The sequence below is a fragment of the Tursiops truncatus genome, chromosome 6 (genome assembly GCF_011762595.2).
Source record: "Tursiops truncatus isolate mTurTru1 chromosome 6, mTurTru1.mat.Y, whole genome shotgun sequence".
Classification (NCBI taxonomy): domain Eukaryota; kingdom Metazoa; phylum Chordata; class Mammalia; order Artiodactyla; family Delphinidae; genus Tursiops; species Tursiops truncatus.
In genome coordinates this window covers 107,755,751-107,777,327 of record NC_047039.1, presented here as the reverse complement: position 1 = coordinate 107,777,327, position 21,577 = coordinate 107,755,751, and the positions used below count along the sequence as shown (strand labels likewise).

Here is a 21,577-nt window from a genome sequence, read left to right as displayed (position 1 = left end):
CTGCAGGCATGGGAGGAGAGCCCCGGGCTGGGGGGCAGCACGCCCGTGGGAGGGAGCAGGCTGGCAGCTGAGCCACAGCTGCTGGCCCGGCAGCCGGCAAGTGTTTGTGAGTAGGCGTTGGGCAGAGGTAAGGGGGGAATGTAACCTGGCAGGCAGAGGGCTTGGTGGGGGAACTTCCGGGCCCAGAGGGAGGGCTCTGGAGTCAGACCTGGCCTCGTTCTGGCTCTACTTCCTGCCGCGGGACCCTGGCAGGTTAGTGCCTCCCTCGTGTGTAAAAGGTACTAAAGTAGTCCCTACCTCACGGGCTGGCACAGACTGGGAGAGATGGCATCCGTCAAGTGCCTGTCCCCAGCGCTGGCTCTTGACATGTGGGAGCCACCATCTTCAACGGGGTCACCCTTGCTCAGCCAGCCCTGCCCTCCTCGGAGGTGGTGGTTGGGCAGGAAGACTTCCCACTCCCATCAGCTGTGTCTGCTCACCGCGTCATCCTCTGTCTGCAAGGCCCAGGGTCTGCTGGGTTTGCTAGGACTCCAACTCCACCCCCTCCCAGCAGGTTGCCTCCTCCTCCTGTTCCATTGCCTGGGAGATGCTGGCCCAGCCCTTGGGGCGTAGTGTGCACAGGCATCTCTGTCCTGGCCCTGTCCTTGGGTGGGTGGGATGTTTATTGCTGTGTTGGCCCAGATATTGTCCTTCTGGGGTGGTGACCCGGCAGGGACGATCCACCAGCTACTTCCTCCAGGCAGATGAAGATGACTGGTGACTGGATCTGGGCCTGCTGACAGCTCTCTGGACCCCCGTCTCTGCCACTGCAGTTCCTGCAGCTTCCGGGAGGTGAGTTGGGGGACAGGAGCCTCCTCCCAGCCCTGAGGAGTGTGTCAGGGGTTGGGGCACCTTCGTGTGCAGCCCCTCGTTGGGCCTCTGTTTTCCTGTCACACCCAGGCTCCTTTGTCTCCTCAGCAGGCCTGCTGGGGACGGCCCCTACTTCCTCCTGAGGACAGAGGGGGAGCTGGGTGAGTCTCATAGCCTGGAGGTATCTTAAGGAGCCTCTCCTCAGAAGGAACTTCGGGCCAGGTCAGGAACTCATCTAGCCAGAAGAGGACAGGAACCTTGGTTCTCCTAGGTACTGGTGGGCACCCATGTCCAGCGTCACCTGGGCCAGCCTGACCACTCCAGCCTCTGTCTGAGAAGAACCAGGTACTTCCTGTTTTTTTCCAGTATCCCATAGAAGGGAAGAATCCTAACAGTGCAAAGATTGCTAAGGGGTGAGAAGGGGAGAGTCACACCCTGGACCCCCATCCTGGGGCAGGAAGGACTGAAGCATAGGCCACCTCCATCAGACCATGGGGGAGCGACTCCGGGGCCGGGGACGGCTGCCCAGCTGCAGGCGGGGTCGGGGAGCAGCGCCAGGATTGGCCGCAACCTGCCGTCCGTGAAGGCCCTGGCGTGCCTGTGAGGCAGGCCTGGGGCTTCCAGGGGGCAGAAAGGCTTGTGGTTATTCAGCAGACAGGTCTGCTGGAATCCCAGCTCGGGCACCTCTGTACTCTCTGTGCCTCACTTTCTCCCTCTGGAAAGTGGGAGTAACAGCAGTGCCCATAGGTTATTTTAAGGATTCAGCGAGGTATGTTTGCAAAGTGCTTATTAGCACAGGAGAAAGCACCCGACACACATGGAGCTGTGTGGGTTTTCGTATCCTTGTTTTTGCTGTTGTTATTATTATTATTTTGGCCGTGCCGCGAGACATGGAGGATCTTAGTTCCCCGACCAGGGATCAAACCTGTGCCCCCTGCGGTGGAAGTGCAGAGTCTTAACGACTGGACCGCCAGGGAAGTCCCCCTTGTTCTTGGGGCCCAGGAAAGGGAAGCTAGCCCTAGAGCAGAGCCTCCTGGAGCAAGCCTGGCCCCAGAGACACGGCAGGCCTGACGGGGGAGCTCCAGGTCCGGATTTGGTCCAGGAGCTGGGCTGCGGCACCCTTTTATTTCCGGAGTCTAGGTCATTGGCCTGGAGCTGGGAGAAGGGCGAGGGGCGGATTGGGTGCCTCCACCCCTCGCCTCTAACCTGCCTGTGACCTCAGGCAAGGGGCTCCTGTTCTCTGAGCTCCCAGCAGTTCCGTTCATCAGGTGTCCTGCCTGACTGCCTGGCCTGCTGCTCCGTGGTTTTCTGTCCCGTGGCCAGCAGGGTGGGTCAGGCGCCGAGGAAGGCTGGGGTGAGGATGGGGCTGAGGCTCAGGAAGCGGATGGAGCTGGACACCAGCGGGGCAGGAAGCCTTACATGCACCCCTGGCTGTTTGCACTCCCCCCGCACTGCCTGCTGGGCAGTGCCTCCATGGCCCGGAGGCTGGACCTCGGGGGCCCCCTGACTTTTGTTTAAATTAAAAACAAAGTGGTATTAACTTCCCAAATTAGTCCAATGCAAACCACCTGGAATTTTATGAAGCAGAAAGTGAAAATAGCACCTACCCCACTCTCCCCACATCCACTCTCCAGGGGAAACTACTGCCAGTAGTCCTGAGTGGATTCTTCCAGAAGCCTTTTGTGTGCATTTACAAACATATATGCATAGATAGTTGTATAAAAAAAAGGAATCATGTTATACATGCAGTTCATTTTTTATATTAAAAATAAATTTTTAAATATAAAAACATTGACCATTATCTCAAAAATTTTGGAAAATACAGTTAAGCCAAAAGAAGACAGCAGCCCATAATCTTATCATTAGAAAAATAACCACTGTTGACACTTTAATCACTATGATAGGCAAAAGTATCTATTTTCATTTGACTTATCTTTCTTCTTTTTTTCACCTTTTAAAATACTGTGTTAGGGCTTCCCTGGTGGCGCAGCGGTTGGGAGTCTGCCTGCCGAAGCAGGGGACACGGGTTCGTGCCCTGGTCTGGGAGGATTCCACATGCCGCGGAGCGGCTGGGCCCGTGAGTCATGGCCGTTGAGCCTGCGCATCCGCAACGGGAGAAGCCACAACAGTGAGAGGCCCACGTACCGCAAAAAAAAAAAAAAAAAAAAAAAAAAAATACGGTGTTACACCCGAATGAAGGCATGCATTATACTTGTAAAAATAAAACACATAAAATGAACCTCTTGAACACATGTCCCACTTAAAGACCAGACCTTCATTATTATAACTTGCACACCCCTGCCTTTCTTCTCCTCTCCCTCATCCCTCCCCACAGAGACTGCTGTACTCTTGACTTTTGCTTTTAAAACTTTAATCAGTCTGATAGGCAAAACTATCTCCTGTCCTATGACAGGCGGCCTACTGCCTGCTGTATGCTTAAACAGTATATTGTGTAGTTTCATTTGTCTTCCAGGACCTGGCTTTTTCACTCCTCATGTCTGTAAGATTCATCCATGTCATTCCCCCCCACCCCCGCTATATAATATTTCACCATGTGAACGTATCATAATGTAATTAAAAACTTCCATTCTCCTTGATAGCTATATGAGTTGTTTCCAGTGTTGTATTATTTCAAGCATTGCTGCTATGAACTTTGTTACATACATTTGCAAGAATTTCTCCAGGGTATATACCTAGGAGCAGAATGCAAAATTTTCCAACTTTGTTTTCCAAAGTGATTATAGAGGTACATTTTAAAACCTCGCTTTCTTCACGTATTACGTATCCTGTAATATCCTGGACATCCCTTCCTGTCGGTGCCTATTGACCTGCGTCATTCATTTTAGCGGGGCTGTGTCTTTGTTCATTTAACCAGGTGTCCAGGCTACTTAAGTTATTTTTCACTATCGCATAAAATGATGTAATGAATACCACAATTATTATAAGAAGTAATGTAACATTTTTAATCCTAACAACACCCTGTGAGGTTGTTCTCCCTATTTCCGGGAAGCAGGGGAAGTGTAAGTAAGTGCCAAGGCCGCACGGCTAGCAGACGGCAGGGTCGAACTTGAATCCAAGAGTGGATCCCTGAGTTCACTCAGGGTGACTACTGGGTGTAGGGCTCTGGAGGCCCGAGGTAGGGATGCCCAGGGAGAAACTCAGCTGATTCCAAGCGCAGTGTGCTCTGGGACTCAGTTTCCCCATCCCCGTCGTGGTAACAATAAAGCGAGGTAGAAGTGGGCCTGACCCACACTAAATGTTCTCCGGAAGACTGTTGTTATTGTCGTTGTCACTACAGGCTGCCCAGAGGAGTAAGCGAGGCGCTCGGGTGCCCCGGGCCGGGGCTCGTCCGCCCCTCACCCATCCCCGCCTGCACCGCCCAGGGGCGGGGCCACCCGCGGCCCCCGAAGGCTCCGCCCGCCTCCCAGGCCTGAACCGGAGAGCGGCGAGCGGCGGCGCTAGGACCCGGCGGGCCTGGGCTGCAGCGGGGCCTGGGCGGCCAGAGTGGCGCGGACCCTGGCTCGTGGCTCCCGGCGCCATGTGAGGGGGCTCGGGGGTCGCGGGGAGCCGGGCGCTCCCCGGGGGAGGTGAGCTGGCGCCGCGCGGGGGCGGGCAGCGGGAGGGCGGCGCTGCCTGCGCCCCTGGTGGTGGTGGTGGGGCCGCCAGGAGCCGCTGGGGATGGAGATTGATATGGGGGCCCCTGGGGCTCCCCTAGACCCACTCACTCTTGGCAACCGCGCCTGGAGATCCCGGTCCCCGCGCCCAAGGGCTGTCGCGGTGTTAGCGGGGCCTCCTGCCGCTGACTACCCCATTAGAGCTCGGGGACCCTGCCGCCGTCCTGCCTCCCTTCTCTTCCCAGCTGAGGCTAGAGCTCCGTACCCCCCGGAGTGCTGGAGTTGGGGGGTTCAGCGCAAGCGGGGCGCAGAGGGTGAGTCGTCCCCCTCCTAGGTGCACCCACGGTTTCGGCGCCCCCTATTTGGAATTAGGAGCCCCCCTCCCCCTTCTCCCGGGAGCTCTCCTCCCACGCGGCTCGTGGGGGCGTCCCGAGCCTGCAGGAGGACTCCCCGAGCTGGGAGAAGCAAAGCCCCCAAACAGAGGGCAGGGTGTGGCCCCATAGCCTGAGCTCACGGTTTCAGCCCTCCGGCTCGGCCCACCTTGGGGCTGAGTCCACGATCCTGGCTCAGAGCTCTGGGCTGCTGCCTCCCTAGCCTGAGCAAGTCGCTCCCAACAGTCCTGCTCTCCGGTGCTGGGCCAGGTGCTGGGAACGCACTCAGTGGCCTCTGGTCAGTTCCAGCCCTGGGGGATCCTTGAGAGAGATCCAGTCAGGCTCAGCCCTGGGCTGCTCCCTGGAAACAAGCATGGAAATAAGGCACCCCAGCAGGCTCTGGACAGCTCTGCAAGGCACTTTGCCTCTCTGAACCTCAGTCTCCTCGTCTGTGAAATGGGGATAAGAGCCCCTGCTGTGCAGAATTGCCAGGAAGATTCAGTGAGTGGGTGATGCTTAGCAAGGGCTCCACATTTATTGATATTAGAGGGAAGTTGCTGGGCCATGCATCAGAGGGCAGGGGAGTGTTTCTCTGGCAAGTTCTTGGAGAGGCAGGCCTTGAACAATGAATAACCACAAAACTAACAGCTGCTGGCACTGATCAAGCACTTTCAAATCCTGTGCTTCCGTTGCCACATCTGCTTGAATCCTCCTAACAACACTGTGAGTTACCTACTCTTATTATTCCATTTCACAGATGAGGAAACTGAGGCTCAGAGAGGTCACATGGCTTGCCCGAGGCCCCTCAGCCAGTAAGTGGTGGAACCGGGATTCGCACTTGAACATGAGTTGCTGTACTGACCATGGTCTTCTCAGAGCAGGATTGTGACGGGCCTGACCAGGGGGACAGTGGTCCTGGCTGAGGGCACTGCTCAGGCAAAGGTGGGAAAGTGGGGGGTGGGCCTGGGAACTGGAGTGCTCTAGTGTGTCTGGAGCTTGGGGCATCCAAAGGAAAGGGTAGTGAGAGGGGAGGCTCAGCTCAGAGAGGCAGCTGGAATGCTAGAGGCATCAGGGTAGATGGGGACTGCCCAGGGATCTGGATGACTTTTGCCTTAATGGGCTATGAATCTAAGAACAAGCCGCTCTTCCCTTCTGATGAGCCGCAGTTTCCTGATCTGTGCCGCAGGGACTGGACCCTGTGAGAGTCCGGATGAGTGTCCTAGGGGCCTCCCTGCATAGCTTTGAAGGCTGGCGGCGAAGGCTGGCTGCGGAGAAATCTGAAGCTGGGTTTGGGAGGAGGGGGCTCCCGAGGAGAGGGGGCGGGGTTGGGTGGTGGGCGGAGTTGGGTGGTGGGCGGAGTTAAGACCCAACCAATCAGGAGCGGCGTGGGGGCACCTCCTTTAGCCTGGGGTTCTCTGGCTATTCCTGGTGGCGGTGTAGGAGTAAACAGCTGCTAGGTCAGGGGGCGGAGATAGTGGCGGGAGATGGGAGGCCCCTGGAGGGAAGGACGGAGCTGGGAAGCTCCTGGGCCCCAGTTTCTCTCTCTGCGCACTCTCCTTCCCTTAGTGCCTTCTGGCCTCGAATCGGCTGGAGGTGGCTGGACACAAGTACTTACTCACTTTTGACAGGTGGGGAAATTGAGATCTGCAGAGAAGCTGCGTCGTGCGTGGATGGGCGGGGGGCGTTGGGGAGTGAGGAGCAGAGCTGAGCTTGTATGGTCCCGGACCCCACTGCGCCCCAGGGTGGGGCTGTGATTATAACCATTGGACAGATGAGTCTGAGCCCTTAACCCCCAAGATCTTATTAATGAACAAAGTCAAAGGGGAAAAAAAAGATAAGAGTGAAGTCATTCAGCAGTCCTCCTGCACCCATCTCCAGGGCTCTGGAGACACAGCAGAGAATGTGAGGCCCTGTGCCAGCTGCGACCTCAGAGAGCTCTCAGCGGGGAGGTGGCACGCAGGGCACATTCCTGGCCCACCTCAGGCTGGGAGGATGAGTGGGCGTGAACAACATTGTGGAGGGTGTCCTAGTCAGAGGGGCCAGTTTATGCAAGACCTGGAAGGGTATGAGTTTAGAGGAGTTTGGGGACCTACAAGGAATGTTATTCCCAGGCCTCAGGAACATAAGACAGGGTTTAGAGTAGGCGTGTGAATGGGGCTCCTGCTGGGTGGGGGGCAGGCCCCCCCAGCAAGGGAGCCAGTTTTAGGCCTGCCAGCTGCCTTCGAGCAGAGTGGGAGAGTGCACGGGCAGAGACAGAGGCAGGGCTCTGCCACCACCTGGCTGTATGACATCAGGCCGGTTCCTGCCCTTTCTGGGCCTCAGTGTCTCCACCTGCAAAGTGGGTACAGCCCTGAGCCTTGAAGTCATGGGTGGGTAGGAGGGCTGGCAGGGGTGGGGAGGGTGTAGCCTAGGACCAGCTGGACTTGGGGGAAGGCACCCAGGCCATAACTCTTTCTGTGGCTTGCAGGTGTGACCCCACACCCCTGCCCCCTGGGCCACCTGCAGGACGCTGGCCCCTGCCCCTCAGCAGACGCCGGAGAGAGATGAGTAGCAACAAAGTAAGTCTCCCTTCATTTCTTGTCCCCATCTCAGCTTCTTATTTCCCTCCGTGAAATGGGCTCCTTTGGACCTGCCTCAGACCCAGGCGCTACAAGTCTCTCTTCCCTGCCGAGAAGCTGCTGATGCCTGGGAGACCCTGGTGTGAGCCCTGCTGTGGCCACTGATCTGTGTGGCCTGGGCAAGCTCCTGCCTCTCTCTGGGCCCAGGTCCACCTCTGTCCTCCTAGACTTGACTGGTCCATCTGTGGTAAACGGCTGGCCGAGAAGGTGACTGTGGAGTGCTGTGCAGGGGGTGGGGGTGGGGAGTGAAGGTGAACGGGAGGTTGGGAGAGGGGGCAGTGGTCAGAGTCAAAAATGACATGATATTGTGAGCATCACTCTGAGGGTTTCAGGGTTCCCATGATCCATTCATTTATGCTTTCCTGAGCACCTACTATGTGCCTGGCCCTGCACACCCCTTTCCTAGCTGCACTACAGCTTTGGCAGAGCCTGGGGGTTGGGGGTGGGGTGATCTGAGTGTGTCTGGGTCCAATCCAGAAAGAGAAACCACTCAGTAATTTGAATAGAGAAAGTTTAATATAAAGAATTACTCATTTTAATTGGGCATTGGAGTAACAGGGGATTAGAACTCTACAGAATACAGGGATAGCAGGTATAAGAGCAGCTACTGGGAATTTCCAGTCGTTAGGACTTGGTGCTTCCACTTCTGGGACCCAGGTTCGATCTCTGGTTGGGGAACTAAGATCCTGAAAGCCGTGTGGCACGGCCCAAAGAAAAGGAGCTGCTACCACACCCAGGGTTGAGACCCAGGCCTTGCTGGGCTGGAGAGGGTACAGCCCTGGCCCACTGGATGGCAGAGAACTCACTGTGGGGCTGTGCTGTGGAAGTTGTCATAAATCCACCTGCTAGGCTACAGGGAGGGCTGTTCACAAGAGATAACTCCCAAGAGACACTTCAAGCATCAGATAAAACTGCTCCGGGGAGGGGAAGCTTACGTTTTTTGGGTGTTACTGGTGTCAAGTGTGCCACATGAGCGCAACTCTGGAGGAGCTGTGGTCGCAGCAGGAATCAGAGGCACTCTGCTTCAAAACTGCCTGAGGCTGGATGCTGGAGGAAGCTGCTGGCCACTGGGAGAAGCCATGCGCACTGTAGAAGCAAGTGCACCAGCACCAGGCCCAAAGCCCCCAGAACCAGGAAGCAAACTCCCTTCCTCCTGACATGTCTCTCCAGCGCCCTCTACTGACAAAGTTTATTATGCAGTTCGCTGGCAAGGAAAAACCTGTAAAGGGCCCAGATCCGTTTTCACAGAGCAGGCAAAAAGAGTAAACCTGGAGCTGAGAAGCAGTACATTAATAACCAGCCCAGGGGGCTCAGCACAAGAAGCCAGGACTCCCGGGTCCCACCTAGCCTTGCAGACCCCAGGCAAATAAATACCAGTGGACACTTCGGATATCACTTTCCTGCCCTTTGCCATATGTTGGTGTACTGACTACCCATGCATCCTGATTCCTGACCAGATCCTTTCCCTTCAGGTTTAAATGAATGGTAAACATTTATAAAGAGTTACTGTTTGGGGGAAGACCTAGACCCTCTCGTTGGAATGTCCCACCTGTCTCCAAGCATCCTTCCAGCTGCAACTGGAAGGATCCTTCTGACCCACACTTCCAATCTCATCCAGCAAACCCTGAGAACCTTCTGTGCTCTGGGCCCAGCCCTGGGAGCTGAGATACAGGGGGGATCAAAGCTGACTCAGTCCCAGCCCTCAGAACTCATGGTTTAATTGAGGGGGATGGCTCTTTGAATGCAGCGTGATTGGTGCAGTGATAGGCGGTGCTCAGGGGGCTGGAGGAGGCCTTCCTGGGGGAGGTAGTGCCTGAACTGGTCTGGAATAAAGAGCAGGAATCAGCAGGCGTGGTAGGTGGCAAGGAGCCTGCCGGGCAGCTGGGCCCTCACTGGCCTCTCCCCTCTCCAGGAGCAGCGCTCAGCGGTGTTCGTGATCCTTTTTGCCCTCATCACCATCCTCATCCTCTACACCTCCAACAGTGCCAACGAAGTCTTTCATTATGGCTCCCTGCGGGGCCGTACCCGCCGGCCCATCAACCTCAAGAAGTGGAGCATCACCGATGGCTACATCCCCATTCTCGGCAACAAGGTAGGGCAGCTGCTTTGGGAAGCTCCCTGGGAGCTGCCTGGAGACTTATCCTCCCCATTGCCCACCATCGCTGCTCCCACCTCCTTCTTCTCCTCCACCTCTTCTCTCTGCTTCCACCATCCTTCCTAAAGGGTGAATCCCAAGAGTCCAGTGCCTTCAGCCCCTTGTTGGCTGTGTGACCTCAGACAAGTACCCTGTCTCTCTCTGGGCCTCAGTTTTCTCCAAGGTCCCACCCTTAGTGCTAATATCCTATCGTCTCCTGAGTCAGAATCCCTTTGGAAAAGTCTCTCTGGTTTTCAGTGATCTCTGTCTCTGTGTGGGAGTCTACATAGGCTTTTGGAGTAGGACACTAGGGTACTTGACAACACAACAACAGTAACAGTAATGGCTGCCCATTGTCAGTTGCCTGCTGTGCACTGAACACTGTGATCAGCAGTAATCCTCATACCAGCCCGGTGAGGTTAGCGTTATCTCCCTTGTGAGGCTCAGAGAGGTGAAGTCACTTGCCCAAGGCCACACAGCAAGGGAGGGGAGGAGCCAGGGTATTGCCCCAATGCCTGATGAGCTACAGCTGTGTCAAGAGGCCAACAGTCATTCTGGGGCTTCTGTTGGCCTTGGGTAACCATGAAACTCAGGTTGTGTTTCTGGAGTTCACCCTGTGGTCCTCTGAGCCCTAATGTTTTCCCTGGGGTCAGGGAGAAAATTATTGGCCTCAAGCATGGACTCCATCTTCTAGGAGGAGGTCTCCCCAGGCCCTGCCTACCTCTCTCTCCTCCCTCACTAAAACCCTCATAAATCTCTCGGGGTCTTTGCATACAGTGTGTTGGTCCTGGGGCTCTGTGGCCATATAGACCTGGGTTCAAATCCTAGCCCTGCACTCCTCTGCTGTATGACTTTGGGGACATCCCTGCATGGCTGTTCTGTTCTTTTGTTCATTAACTCTGCCCCCACTGAGCAGCCTTTTTTGCTTCTCAACACACCATGGTCATCCCACATCAGAGCCTCTGGTCTTGCTGTTTCTCCTGCTTGAATACTTTCCCCTGCCTGTTTCCTTTTCATCCTTCAGGTGTCAGCTCAGAGAGGCCTCCCCAGGTGACTTTTCTAGGGCAGCTCTCACTCCTGCCACTCTTGATCCCCTGCCTCTATTTTATTTCCTTCCCAGCGTGTTTAACTTACCACCTGGCATTATTTTATCGTTTACTTGTACACCGTGTCTCCCCAACCGTGAGCTTCTTGAAGCCAGGAGTGGGGTCTCTTTTGTTCATTGTTCTGTCCCTTGTACTTGGCCATTAGCCAGCTTGCTATAAAGATGTGTTGAATGTTGCATGAATGGGCCTCAGTCTCCCTGTCTTTAAAATGAACATCATAATTCCTGCTTCCTGGAGGCCTGGATGTACGGAGCACAGCGCCTGGCACTGAGTGGTCATAACAGTGTTGGCTTTCCTTACCCCCCCAGACTCTGCCCTCCCGGTGCCACCAGTGTGTGATTGTCACCAGCTCCAGCCACCTGCTGGGCACCAAGCTGGGCCCTGAGATCGAGCGGGCCGAGTGCACAATACGCATGAATGACGCACCCACCACGGGCTACTCAGCCGACGTGGGCAACAAGACCACCTTCCGCGTAGTGGCCCATTCCAGCGTATTCCGTGTGCTGCGGAGGCCCCAGGAGTTCGTCAACCGGACCCCTGAAACCGTGTTCATCTTCTGGGGTCCCCCAAACAAGATGCAGAAGCCCCAGGGCAGCCTCGTGCGCGTCATCCAGCGGGCAGGCCTGGCGTTCCCCAATATGGAGGCTTACGCCGTCTCTCTTGGCCGCATGCGCCAGTTTGATGACCTCTTCCGGAGTGAGACAGGCAAGGACAGGTACCAACCTCCTGCCCGCTCCCTCTGGCCAGTCCTGTGCTCCCTCTCAACACGCTCTGCCCAGAGGGCCTTTTGCTCCCAGCATGCACTGCTGTGAGGGTGTGGTCACTTCTTGCCACCTTGTGGTCAGGTTTCCTAGGGGAGTTGGCTTCATGTCCAGCTCTTAGCATGAGTCATTTCCAACACGCTCTGCATGGCCTCGTCTCCCCCGGGATGCGTGAATGGCTCTGAGAGACTAGGGCTCCCAGCATGCTCTACTCTAAGGTTGCACAGTCACTCCTAGCATCTTTCTAGGAGAGCTGCCCCATAGCATGCCTCATGGAAAGTGTTGATCATACCCAGCACATGTTACTTTAAGCACACTGTTGTTCTCAGCATGCTCTATTCTAAGGCTACATCACCCTCAGTATGCCCTTCTCTGACTAATCTCCCTAGAAAAGCTAAGCCAGTGCTATCCAATAGAAACATCATGCAGGCCACACACGTAATTAAAATTTTTATAGTAGCCACATTTAAAAAGTAAAAAGAAACAGGTGAAATTAAATTCAATATATTTTTACTTAATTCAATATGTCCAACATATAGATGCTGTAAGTATTTTGTTTGATTTATATCTAAATATTTTTAAATTTTTGGAGATATTGTAAATAGCATTAAAAAAAATTTTTTTTTTGGTTTCCCATTATTCATTGCTAGTATATAGAAATATGATAGATTTTTGTGTGTTGACCTTATATCCTGTAATCCTACTAAACTTACTTATTGGTTCTGGGAGACTTTTGTAGATTCTTTGGGATTTTCTGTGCAAATGATCATGATGTAAGGACATGCAAATAAGGACAGTTATTTTTTCCTTTCCAATCTACATGCCTCATTTCTTTTTCTTACCTTATTGCACTGTCTAGTACTTTCAGTATAACACTGAATTGTATTGGAAGTGGTGAGAGTAGACATCCTTGCCTTGGTTTCAGGCTTAGGGCAAAAGTGTTCAGTCTTTCATCATTGAATATGATGTTGGCTCTAGGTTTTTGAAGCTATGGGTTGAGGAAGTTATTAGGTTGAGGAAGTTCCCTTCTCTCACTGGTTTGCTAAGAGTTTTTTTTAATCATTCCTGGATATTGAATTTATCAAATGTTTTTCTGCATCAATTGATATTGCATGGTTTTTCTTTTTGAATTTTATTTTTTATACAGCAGGTTCTTATTAGTTATATATTTTATACATATTAGTGTATATATGTCAATCCCAATCTCCCAGTTCATCCCACCACCCCTGCCACTTTCCCCCTTTGGTGTCCATATGTTTGTTCTCTACATTTGTGTCTCTATTTCTGCCCTTCAAACCAGTTCATCTGTACCATTTTTCTAGGTCCTACATATATGCATTAATATACAATATTTGTTTTTCTCTGTCTGACTTACTTCGCTCTGTGACAGTCTCTAGATCCATGCACATCTCTACAAATGACCCAATTTCGTTCCTTTATATGGCTGAGTAATATTCCATTGTATATATATACCACATCTTCTTTATCCATTTGTCTGTTGATGAGCATTTAGGTTGCTTCCATGACCTGGCTATTGTAAATAGTGTTGCTATGAACATTGGGGTGCATGTGTCTTTTTGAATTATGGTTTTCTCTGGGTATATGCCCAGTAGTGGGGTTGCTGGGTCATATGGTAATTCTATTTTTAGTTTTTTAAGGAACCTCCATACAGTTCCCCATAGTGGCTGTATCAATTTACATTCCCACCAACAGTGCAAGAGGGTTCCCTTTTCTCCACACCCTCTTCAGCATTTGTTGTTTGTAGATTTTCTGATGAAGCCCATTCTAACTGGTGTTGAGGTGATACCTCATTGTAGTTTTGATTTGCATTTCTCTAATAATTAGTGATGTTGAACAGCTTTTCATGTGCTTCTTGGCCATCTGTATGTCTTCTTTGGAGAAATGTCTATTTAGGTCTTCTGCCCATTTTTTGATGGGGTTGTTTGTTTTTTAATATTGAGCTGCATGAGCTGTTTATATACTTTGGAGATAATCCTTTGTCTGTTGATTCGTTTGCAAATATTTTCTCCCATTCTGAGGGTTGTCTTTTCATCTTGATTGTAGTTTCCTTTGCTTTGCAAAAGCTTTTATGTTTCATTAGGTCCCATTTGTTTATTTTTGTTTTTATTTCCATTACTCTAGGAGGTGGATCAAAAAAGATCTTGCTGTGATTTATGACAAAAAGTGTTCTTCCTATGTTTTCTTCTAAGAGTTTTATAGTGTCCGGTCTTACATTTAAGTCTCTAATCCATTTTGAGTTTATTTTTGTGTATGGTGTTAGGTAGTGTTCTAATTTCATTCTTTTACATGTAGCTGTCCAGTTTTCCCAGGACCACTTATTGAAGAGGCTGTCTTTTCTCCATTGTATATCCTTGCCTCCTTTATCAAAGATAAGGTGACCATATGTGCGTGAGTTTATCTCTGAGCTTTCTATCCTGTTCCACTGATCTATATTTCTCGTTTTGTGCCAGTGCCATATTGTCTGGATTACTGTAGCTTTGTAGTATAGTCTGAAGTCAGGGAGTCTGATTCCTCTAGCTCCGTTTTTTTCCCTCAAGACTGCTTTGGCTATTCGGGGTCTTTTGTGTCTCCATACAAATTTTAAGATTTTTTTGTTCTAGTTCAGTAAAAAATGCCACTGGTAATTTGATAGGGATTGCATTGAATCTGTAGATTGCTTTGGGTAGTATAGTCATTTTCACAATATTGATGCTTCCAATCCAAGAACATGGTATATCTCTCCATCTGTTTGTATTATCTCTGATTTCTTTCATCAGAGTCTTATAGTTTTCTGAGTACAGGTCTTTTACCTCCTTAGGTAGGTTTATTCCTAGTATTTATTCTTTTTGTTGCAATGGTGAATGGGATTGTTTCCTTAATTTCTCTTTCTGATCTTTTGTTGTTAATGTATAGGAATGCAAGAGATTTCTGTGCATTAATCTTGTATCCTGCAACTTTACCAAATTCATTGATTAGCTCTAGTAGATTTCTGGTGGCATTTTTAGGATTCTCTATGTATAGTATCATGTCATCTGCAAACAGTGACAGTTTTACTTCTTTTCTTTTTCTTCTCTGATTGCCGTGGCTAGGACTTCCAAAACTATGTTGAATAATAGTGGTGAGAGTGGACATCCTTGTCTCGTTCCTGATCTTAGAGGAAATGCTTTCAGTTTTTCACCATTGAGGATGATGTTTGCTGTGGGTTTGTCGTCTATGGCCTTTATTATGTTGAGGTAGGTTCCCTCTATGCCCACCTTCTGGAGAGTTTTTATCATAAATGGGCGTTGAATTTTGTCAAAAGCTTTTTCTGCATCTATTGAGATGATCATATGGTTTGTATTCTTCAGTTTGTTAATATGATGTATCACATTGATTGATTTGCATATATTGAAGAATCCTTGCATCCCTGGGATAAATCCCACTTGATCGTGGTGTATGATCCTTTTAATGTGTCGTTGGATTCTGTTTGCTAGTATTTTGTTGAGGATTTTTGCACATATATTCGTCAGTGATATTGGTCTGTAATTTCCTTTTTTTGTAGCATCTTTGTCTGGTTTTGGTATCAGGGTGATGGTGGCCTCATAGAATGAGTTTGGGAGTGTTCCTTCCTCTGCAGTATTTTGGAAGACTTTGAGAAGGATGGGTGTTAGCTCTTCTGTAAATGTTTGATAGAATTCACCTGTAAAGCCATCTGGTCCTGGACTTTTGTTTGATGGAAGATTTTTAATCACAGTTTCAATTTCATTACTTGTGATTGGTCTGTTCATATTTTCTATTTCTTCCCGGTTCAGTCTTGGCAGGTTGTGCATTTCTAAGAATTTGTCCATTTCTTCCAGGTTGTCCATTTCATTAGCACAGAGTTGCTTGTAGTAGTCTTTTAGGATGTCTTGTATTTCTGCGTTGTCTGTTGTAACTTCTCCTTTTTCATTTCTAATTTTATTGATTTGAATCCTCTGCCTCTTTTTCTTGATGAGTCTGGCTAAAGGTTTATCAATTTTGTTTATCCTCTCAGAGAACCAGCTTTTAGTTTTATTGATCTTTGCTACTGTTTTCCTTGTTTCTATTTCATTTATTTCTGCTCTGATCTTTATTATTTCTTTCCTTCTACTAACTTTGGGTTTTGTTTGTTCTTCTTTCTCTAGTTCCTTTAGGTGTAAGTTTAGATTGTTTATTTGAGGTTTTTCTTGTTTCTTGAGGTAGGCTTGTATCACTATAAACTTCCCTCTTAGAACTGCTTTTGCTGCATCCCATAGGTTTTCGATCGTCATGTTTTCATTGTAATTTGTCTCTAGGTATTTTTTGATTTCCTCTTTGATTTCTTCAGCGATCTCTTGGTTATTTAATAACATATTGTTTAGCCTCCATGTATTTGTGTTTTTTACGTTTTTTCCCCTGTAATTGGTTTCTAATCTCATAGCGTTGTGGTTAGAAAAGATGCTTGATATGATTTCAATTTTCTTAAATTTACTGAGGCTTGATTTGTGACCCAAGATGTGATTTATCCTGGAGAATCTTCCATGTGCACTTGAGAAGAAAGTGTAATCTGTTGTTTTTGGATGGAATGTCCTATAAATATCAATTAAATCTATCTGGTCTATTGTGTCATTTAGAGCTTCTGTTTCCTTATTTATTTTCATTTTGGATGATCTGTCCATTGGTGTAAGTGAGGTGTTAAAGTCCCCCACTATTATTGTGTTACTGTCGATTTCCTCTTTTATAGCTGTTAGCAGTTGCCTTATGTATTGAGGTGCTCCTATGTTGGGTGCATATATATTTATAATTATTATATCTTCTTCTTGGATTGAGCCCTTGATCATTATGTAGTGTCCTTCCTTGTCTCTTGTAACATTCTTTATTTTAAAGTCTATTTTATCTGATATTAGTATTGCCACTCCAGCTTTCTTTTGTTTTCCATTTGCATGGAATATCTTTTTCCATCCCCTCACTTTCAGTCTGTATGTCTCCCTAGGTCTGAAGTGGGTCTCTTGTAGACAGTATATGTATGGGTCTTGTTTTTGTATCCATTCAGCGAGCCTGTGTCTTTTGGTTGGAGCATTTAATCCATTCACGTCTAAGGTAATTATCGATATGTATGTTCCTATTACCATTTTCTTAATTGTTATGGGTTTGTTTTTGTAGGTCCTTTTCTTCTCTTGTGTTTCCCACTTAGAGAAGTTCCTTTAGCATTTGTTGTACAGCTCTGGTTTGGTGGTGCTGAATTCTCTTAGCTTTTGCTGGTCTGTAAAGCTTTTGATTTCTCCATCGAATCTGAATGAGATCCTTGCCGGGTAGAGTAATCTTGGTTGTAGGTTCTTCCCTTTCATCACTTTAAATATTCGTGCCACCCCCTTCTGGCTTGTAGAGTTTCTGATGAGAAATCAGCTGTTAACCTTATGGGAGTTCCCTCGTATGTTGTCGTTTTTCCCTTGTTGCTTTAAATAATTTTTCTTTGTCTTTAATTTTTGTCAGTTTGATTACTATGTGTCTCAGCGTGTTTCTCCTTGGGTTTATCCTGCTTGGGACTCCCTGCGCTTCCTGGACTTGGGTGGCTATTTCCTTTCCCATGTTAAGGAAGTTTTCAACTATAATCTCTTCAAATATTTTCTTGGGTCCTTTCTCTCTCTCTTCTCCTTCTGGGACCCCTATAATGTGAACGTTGTTGCGTTTAATGTTGTCCCAGAGGTCTCTTAGGCTGTCTTCATTTCTTTTCATTCTTTTTTCTTTATTCTGTTCCGTGGCAGTGAATTCCACCATTCTGTCTTCCAGGTCACTTATCCGTTCTTCCGCCTCAGTTATTCTGCTATTGATTCCTTCTAGTGTATTTTTCATTTCAGTTATTGTATTGTTCATCTCTGTTTGTTTGTTCTTTAATTCTTCTAGGTGTTCGTTCTTTAATTCTTCTAGGTCTTTGTTAAACGTTTCTTGCATCTTCTCGATCTTTGCCTCCATTCTTTTTCCGAGGTAGTGGATCATCTTCACTACCATTATTCTGAATTCTTTTGCTGGAAGGTTGCCTGTCTCCACTTCATTTAGTTGTTTTTCTGGGATTTTATCTTGTTCCTTCATCTGGTACAAAGTCCTCTGCCTTTTCATTTTGTCTGCCTTTCTGTGAATGTGGTTTTCCTTCCACAGGCTGGAGAATTGTCTCACATGGTTTTTCTTAAGATTATTAATCTGATGGATTATATTGATTGATTTTTGTATGTTGAATCAGCTTTGCATTTCTGGAATAAACTCCACTTGGTTGTGGGTGTCTTATTCTTTTTATATATTGCTAGACATGATTTGCAGTATTTTGTTGAGATTTTTGTATCTATGTTCATGAGAGATACTGGTCTGTAGTTTATTTTGTACTGTCTTTGCCTGGTTTTGGTATCATGGTAATGTTGGCCTCAGAAAGTGAATTGGGAAATATTTTCTCTTCTATTTTCTGGAAGAGATTGTATAGAATTGGTTTTATTTCTTCTTTAAATGTTTGGTAGAAGTCACCAGTGAAACTGTTTTGCCTGGAGAGTTCTTTTTCAGAAGATTTTAAACTATGAATTCAATTTCTTTAAGAGTTGTAGGATATTCAGGTTATCTATTTCACCTTGAGTGAGTTTTGGTAGTTTGTGATTTTCAAGGAATTGGCCCATTTCATCTAAATTGTCAAATTCATGTATGTCTTTTTTTGCGGTTTTCTTATTATTCTTTTAATATCTTCAGGGTCTATGATGATATCCTCTTTTTTTATTCTTGATATTAGTAATTTGTGTCTTTTCTCCCTTCTTTGTCCGTCTTATGAGAGGTTTATTTTCTTTTAAACTTTTCAAAGAACCACGCTCAATCAAATATATCCAAAATATTTTCAGTTCAACATGTAATCAGTATCAAAAACGATCAGTGACATATTCTACATTCTTTTTTTCATACTATCTAAGGAATCAAGTGTGTATTTTACACTGACTGCACGTCTTAACCACATGTCAAGTGTTCACGTGTGCCCGCACGTGGCTAGTGACTGCTGTAGTGGGCACACAGCCTGAGGTTCTTGGTTACTTTTTCCATGCCTTGCTCTGAACTTGTGGTCACTTCCGGCATCACCTTCTCTGTTTAGTCTCCCCTTAGGAGTTTTCTCCTAGCATGTACATAACTGCTTCTACCTACCATGCTCTGTGATCATGGTTACTCCCAGCCTGCCCAGGTGTGACCAGTCTCCCCAGGAGTTAATTCCCAGCATGCTGTGTTCCTATTCCTCCCCTCAAAGGAGCAGACCCCACACCCCTCATCTCTGTCCAGACAGCTTGCCCTCTGCCAGCTTGCCCGTGCTGCCACAGCAGGGCTGGACAGGGGGTGACTGAAGTGGGGGGAAGGCCCCATGAGTGGGTGGGGGGAGCTCTGGAAAACCCTGTGTGGGTTGACCCTTCCTCCCTGCCTGCATGCCCCCTCATCGTGACCCCTCTCTGCCCCCAGGGAAAAGTCCCACTCGTGGTTGAGCACAGGCTGGTTCACCATGGTGATTGCGGTGGAGTTGTGTGACCATGTGCACGTCTATGGCATGGTCCCCCCCGACTACTGCAGGTGAGCACCCCCAGGGCGATGCCCAGCCATTGGCTGCAGGGTGGAGCTGGGGTCCCAGAAACCTTGGCTGGGGTGCCTTCAAGGGCCTCTCTTTTATAGTATTCAAACTGCTCTGCCGAGATCTAGGCTCTTTAGAGCCACCCCAGGAGCCTCAATCCCAAGCTTAGCCAGAGTCCAGAATTTGTATATTAATAATAACTGTTTTCGTTATTACGATATGAAAAGCCCAGCAGGGGACAGCTGTTTTTTACCAAGTGCTGACCGTGTACCAAGCATGGCTTTTTATTATCTCATTTACTCCTTATAGTGACCCTAAGGGATAAGTGCACTATTCCTCCCATTTCATAGATAGAAAAACTGAGCAGGACGTTTTGTGAGTGCCCTCAGTTCCCACGAACGGTAAGGGGTGGGGGCCAGGCTCCAGAGCCCACAGTCCTTACCACTACCCCCTATTGCCACCCTCTTGGGGAAAGGAAAAGTTTCCACTGCATTTAAAAAAAAAAAAAAAAAAGGAAAAAGAAAGTTTGAGAGTCACACACCTAGTCCATCCTACACCCATTTCATAGGTGGGGAAACTGAGGCCCAGGGAGGGGCAGGGATTTCCCCCACTGAGGCCCTATAGCAGGTCAGGGGCTGGAAAGGGCAGGGTCCTGCTGGTGCCCACCTTGCCCTTATGGCCCCATCTGCTCTGCCCCAGCCAGCGGCCCCGCCTGCAGCGCATGCCCTACCACTACTATGAGCCCAAGGGGCCGGACGAGTGTGTCACCTACATCCAGAATGAGCACAGCCGCAAGGGCAACCACCACCGCTTCATCACGGAAAAGAGGGTCTTCTCGTCCTGGGCCCAGCTGTACGGAATCACCTTCTCCCACCCCTCCTGGACCTAGGCCACCCTGCCTGTGGGACTCTCACAAGGGACACAGGAGAAGTGGGTCTCCGCCCAGCCGCTCGACCAAGGGCCATCGTCTGGCTAATCAAGGCTGGTCAGAGTGTCTTCTGGCCATTCCGGCCTTGAAGAGGATATAATCTCCAGCCGTTCAGGGCCTGGGGGTATCTCTTGGCCAATCAGGGATTTGGGCTTCTATGTGGTTAATCGGGTGTCGAGGGTATTTCTTGTCCAGTCAGGGTCTGAGCATAGTCAATCAGGGTATTTCTGAGTCATCCGAGGCTAATGTCGTGTCGTTTCCCATGAGGCCTTGGTTCAGAGTCTCAGGATGGACTCAAATGACTTCCTATTGGTTGGGGCAGTGGGGTTCTGTCCCAAGGAGCTGGGAACTCGTGTCGTCCCCTCACTCCCCAGAGCCAGAAAGAGGTTGTGTGGCGGTGGAAGCTGTCTGGAGCCCAGGCAGGGGCATCTGTGGGATTCGGGGGGTTCCAGGCGTGGGAGGCAGGTGTCCGGGTCTTGGCTCTGCCGTGAGTGGCCTTGGACAGACCCCTTGCCCCCTCTCTGGGCATCCTTCTGCCTGTGTCAGGTTCTAGAGTCTGAGAACCCTCCCACCTCCTCCAACGACCACCTTGGGTCTGTCCTCCGTCAAGATTGGACCCCACCAGCCACCACCCCTTGCCGGGGGGCTCAGCTCTCTGAGGGTCTGGGGTTCCCTTCCCCACCTCCTCCTGGAAACTTGAGGATGTTTTTGCGCAAACTCTCCCAGGCTTTGGGGAACTCTGAAAAGAAGGGACAAGCCTTCAGCTGTTTTCCTAGCCCTTCCACCCAGCTGCCATTAGCGTGGCTCTTAAAGAGCCAGGCCCCCTTTTCTGCCATCCAGCAGTGAGGTTTTCCACCTGTTGGAGGAGCCCTTGGGGCTGAGAGAGGGGGGATCCCAGCCCAACTGAGGTTTCCTGCAGCCCCTTTGTCTGCAGCTGCTGGAGTAGTCCAAGGGTCTCCCCCGGCTGGGCCTGGGAAGGCCCTAGGGGGCTGGGAGCTGTTGCCTGTGTTCTGTCCCCTGTCTCTCCATCAGGCACTTTATTGCTGGACTTCAGTGGGGTGGGTTTAATCCCTGCTCTTCTGGAGTCTTGAAGAGAAGACTGGAGGAGGCTGTGCAATGGGTCGAGTCAGGTGGAGGAGACGGAGGCCCGCAGTGAGCCATTGCACACTGGGGCAAGGGGTGGGGGCCGGTGACTACCCTAGACTTGGTTTTGTAATGATTTGTACAGGAATAAACACACCTAAGCTCCGGCTGCGTTTCCTGTGTTCTGGATTCGAGCTCCGCTTTCTCTGGCCCTGCACTTCGGGCCCCGTCGGGACGGTGCCCACACTGTCCGGGCTGGACGCCCACACACAAGCAGGATGTCCAGCTTTGTCAGCTGGCCAGTGAGTCATGCATTTCACAGCTTGGGTGGAGACCTGGCAGCCCTGGGGGCTGGAGGTACATGGGCTTCCGGAGCCAAGCCCACCTGGCTCTTCCAGTCTGGCCTCCCCTTGCCTGTGTGACCTTGAGCAAGTCACTGCCCCTCTCAGAGCCCCAGTTCCCTCTTGGTTGAGACAAGACACTGCTCTCAAGGAGCTCAGGATAGAGGGAGGGGAGGGGCCCCACGACAGGTTCAGGGCAGTAAGGGCCACACAG

At 49.7% G+C, this 21,577-nt stretch overlaps 1 protein-coding gene across 10 annotated transcripts; it reads left to right on the top strand.

Annotated features, from left to right (window-relative positions):
• The first annotated feature begins 591 nt into the window (after positions 1 to 591).
• Positions 592 to 21,189, top strand: ST6GALNAC6 (ST6 N-acetylgalactosaminide alpha-2,6-sialyltransferase 6). 10 transcript variants are annotated; one of them, XM_033858662.2, is made up of 7 exons: positions 4,171 to 4,436; positions 5,592 to 5,646; positions 7,302 to 7,392; positions 9,365 to 9,544; positions 11,001 to 11,407; positions 18,906 to 19,013; positions 19,715 to 21,189. In XM_033858662.2, the coding sequence occupies exons 2-7, from the start codon at positions 5,621 to 5,623 to the stop codon at positions 20,037 to 20,039; spliced, it is 1,137 nt and encodes a 378-aa protein (XP_033714553.1). In that variant the 5' UTR covers positions 4,171 to 4,436; positions 5,592 to 5,620; the 3' UTR covers positions 20,040 to 21,189. The 10 variants fall into 10 exon arrangements, with proteins under 10 accessions (XP_073662746.1, XP_033714553.1, XP_033714554.1 ...); XM_033858663.2 differs by having other exon boundaries at positions 4,180 to 4,436; positions 5,592 to 5,776; XM_033858660.2 differs by lacking the exon at positions 4,171 to 4,436 and adding an exon at positions 4,490 to 4,777.
• The last annotated feature ends 388 nt before the right edge of the window (positions 21,190 to 21,577 follow it).

Coding starts and splice junctions, on each gene's coding strand:
- ST6GALNAC6 (XM_033858660.2), top strand. CDS start 4,528: ATGGAGATTGATATGGGGGCCCCTGGGGCTCCCCTAGACCCACTCACT. Junction 5,647..7,301: donor TGCCCGAGGCCCCTCAGCCA/GTAAGTGGTGGA, acceptor TGTGGCTTGCAG/GTGTGACCCCACACCCCTGC. Junction 19,014..19,714: donor GTCCCCCCCGACTACTGCAG/GTGAGCACCCCC, acceptor TGCCCCAGCCAG/CGGCCCCGCCTGCAGCGCAT.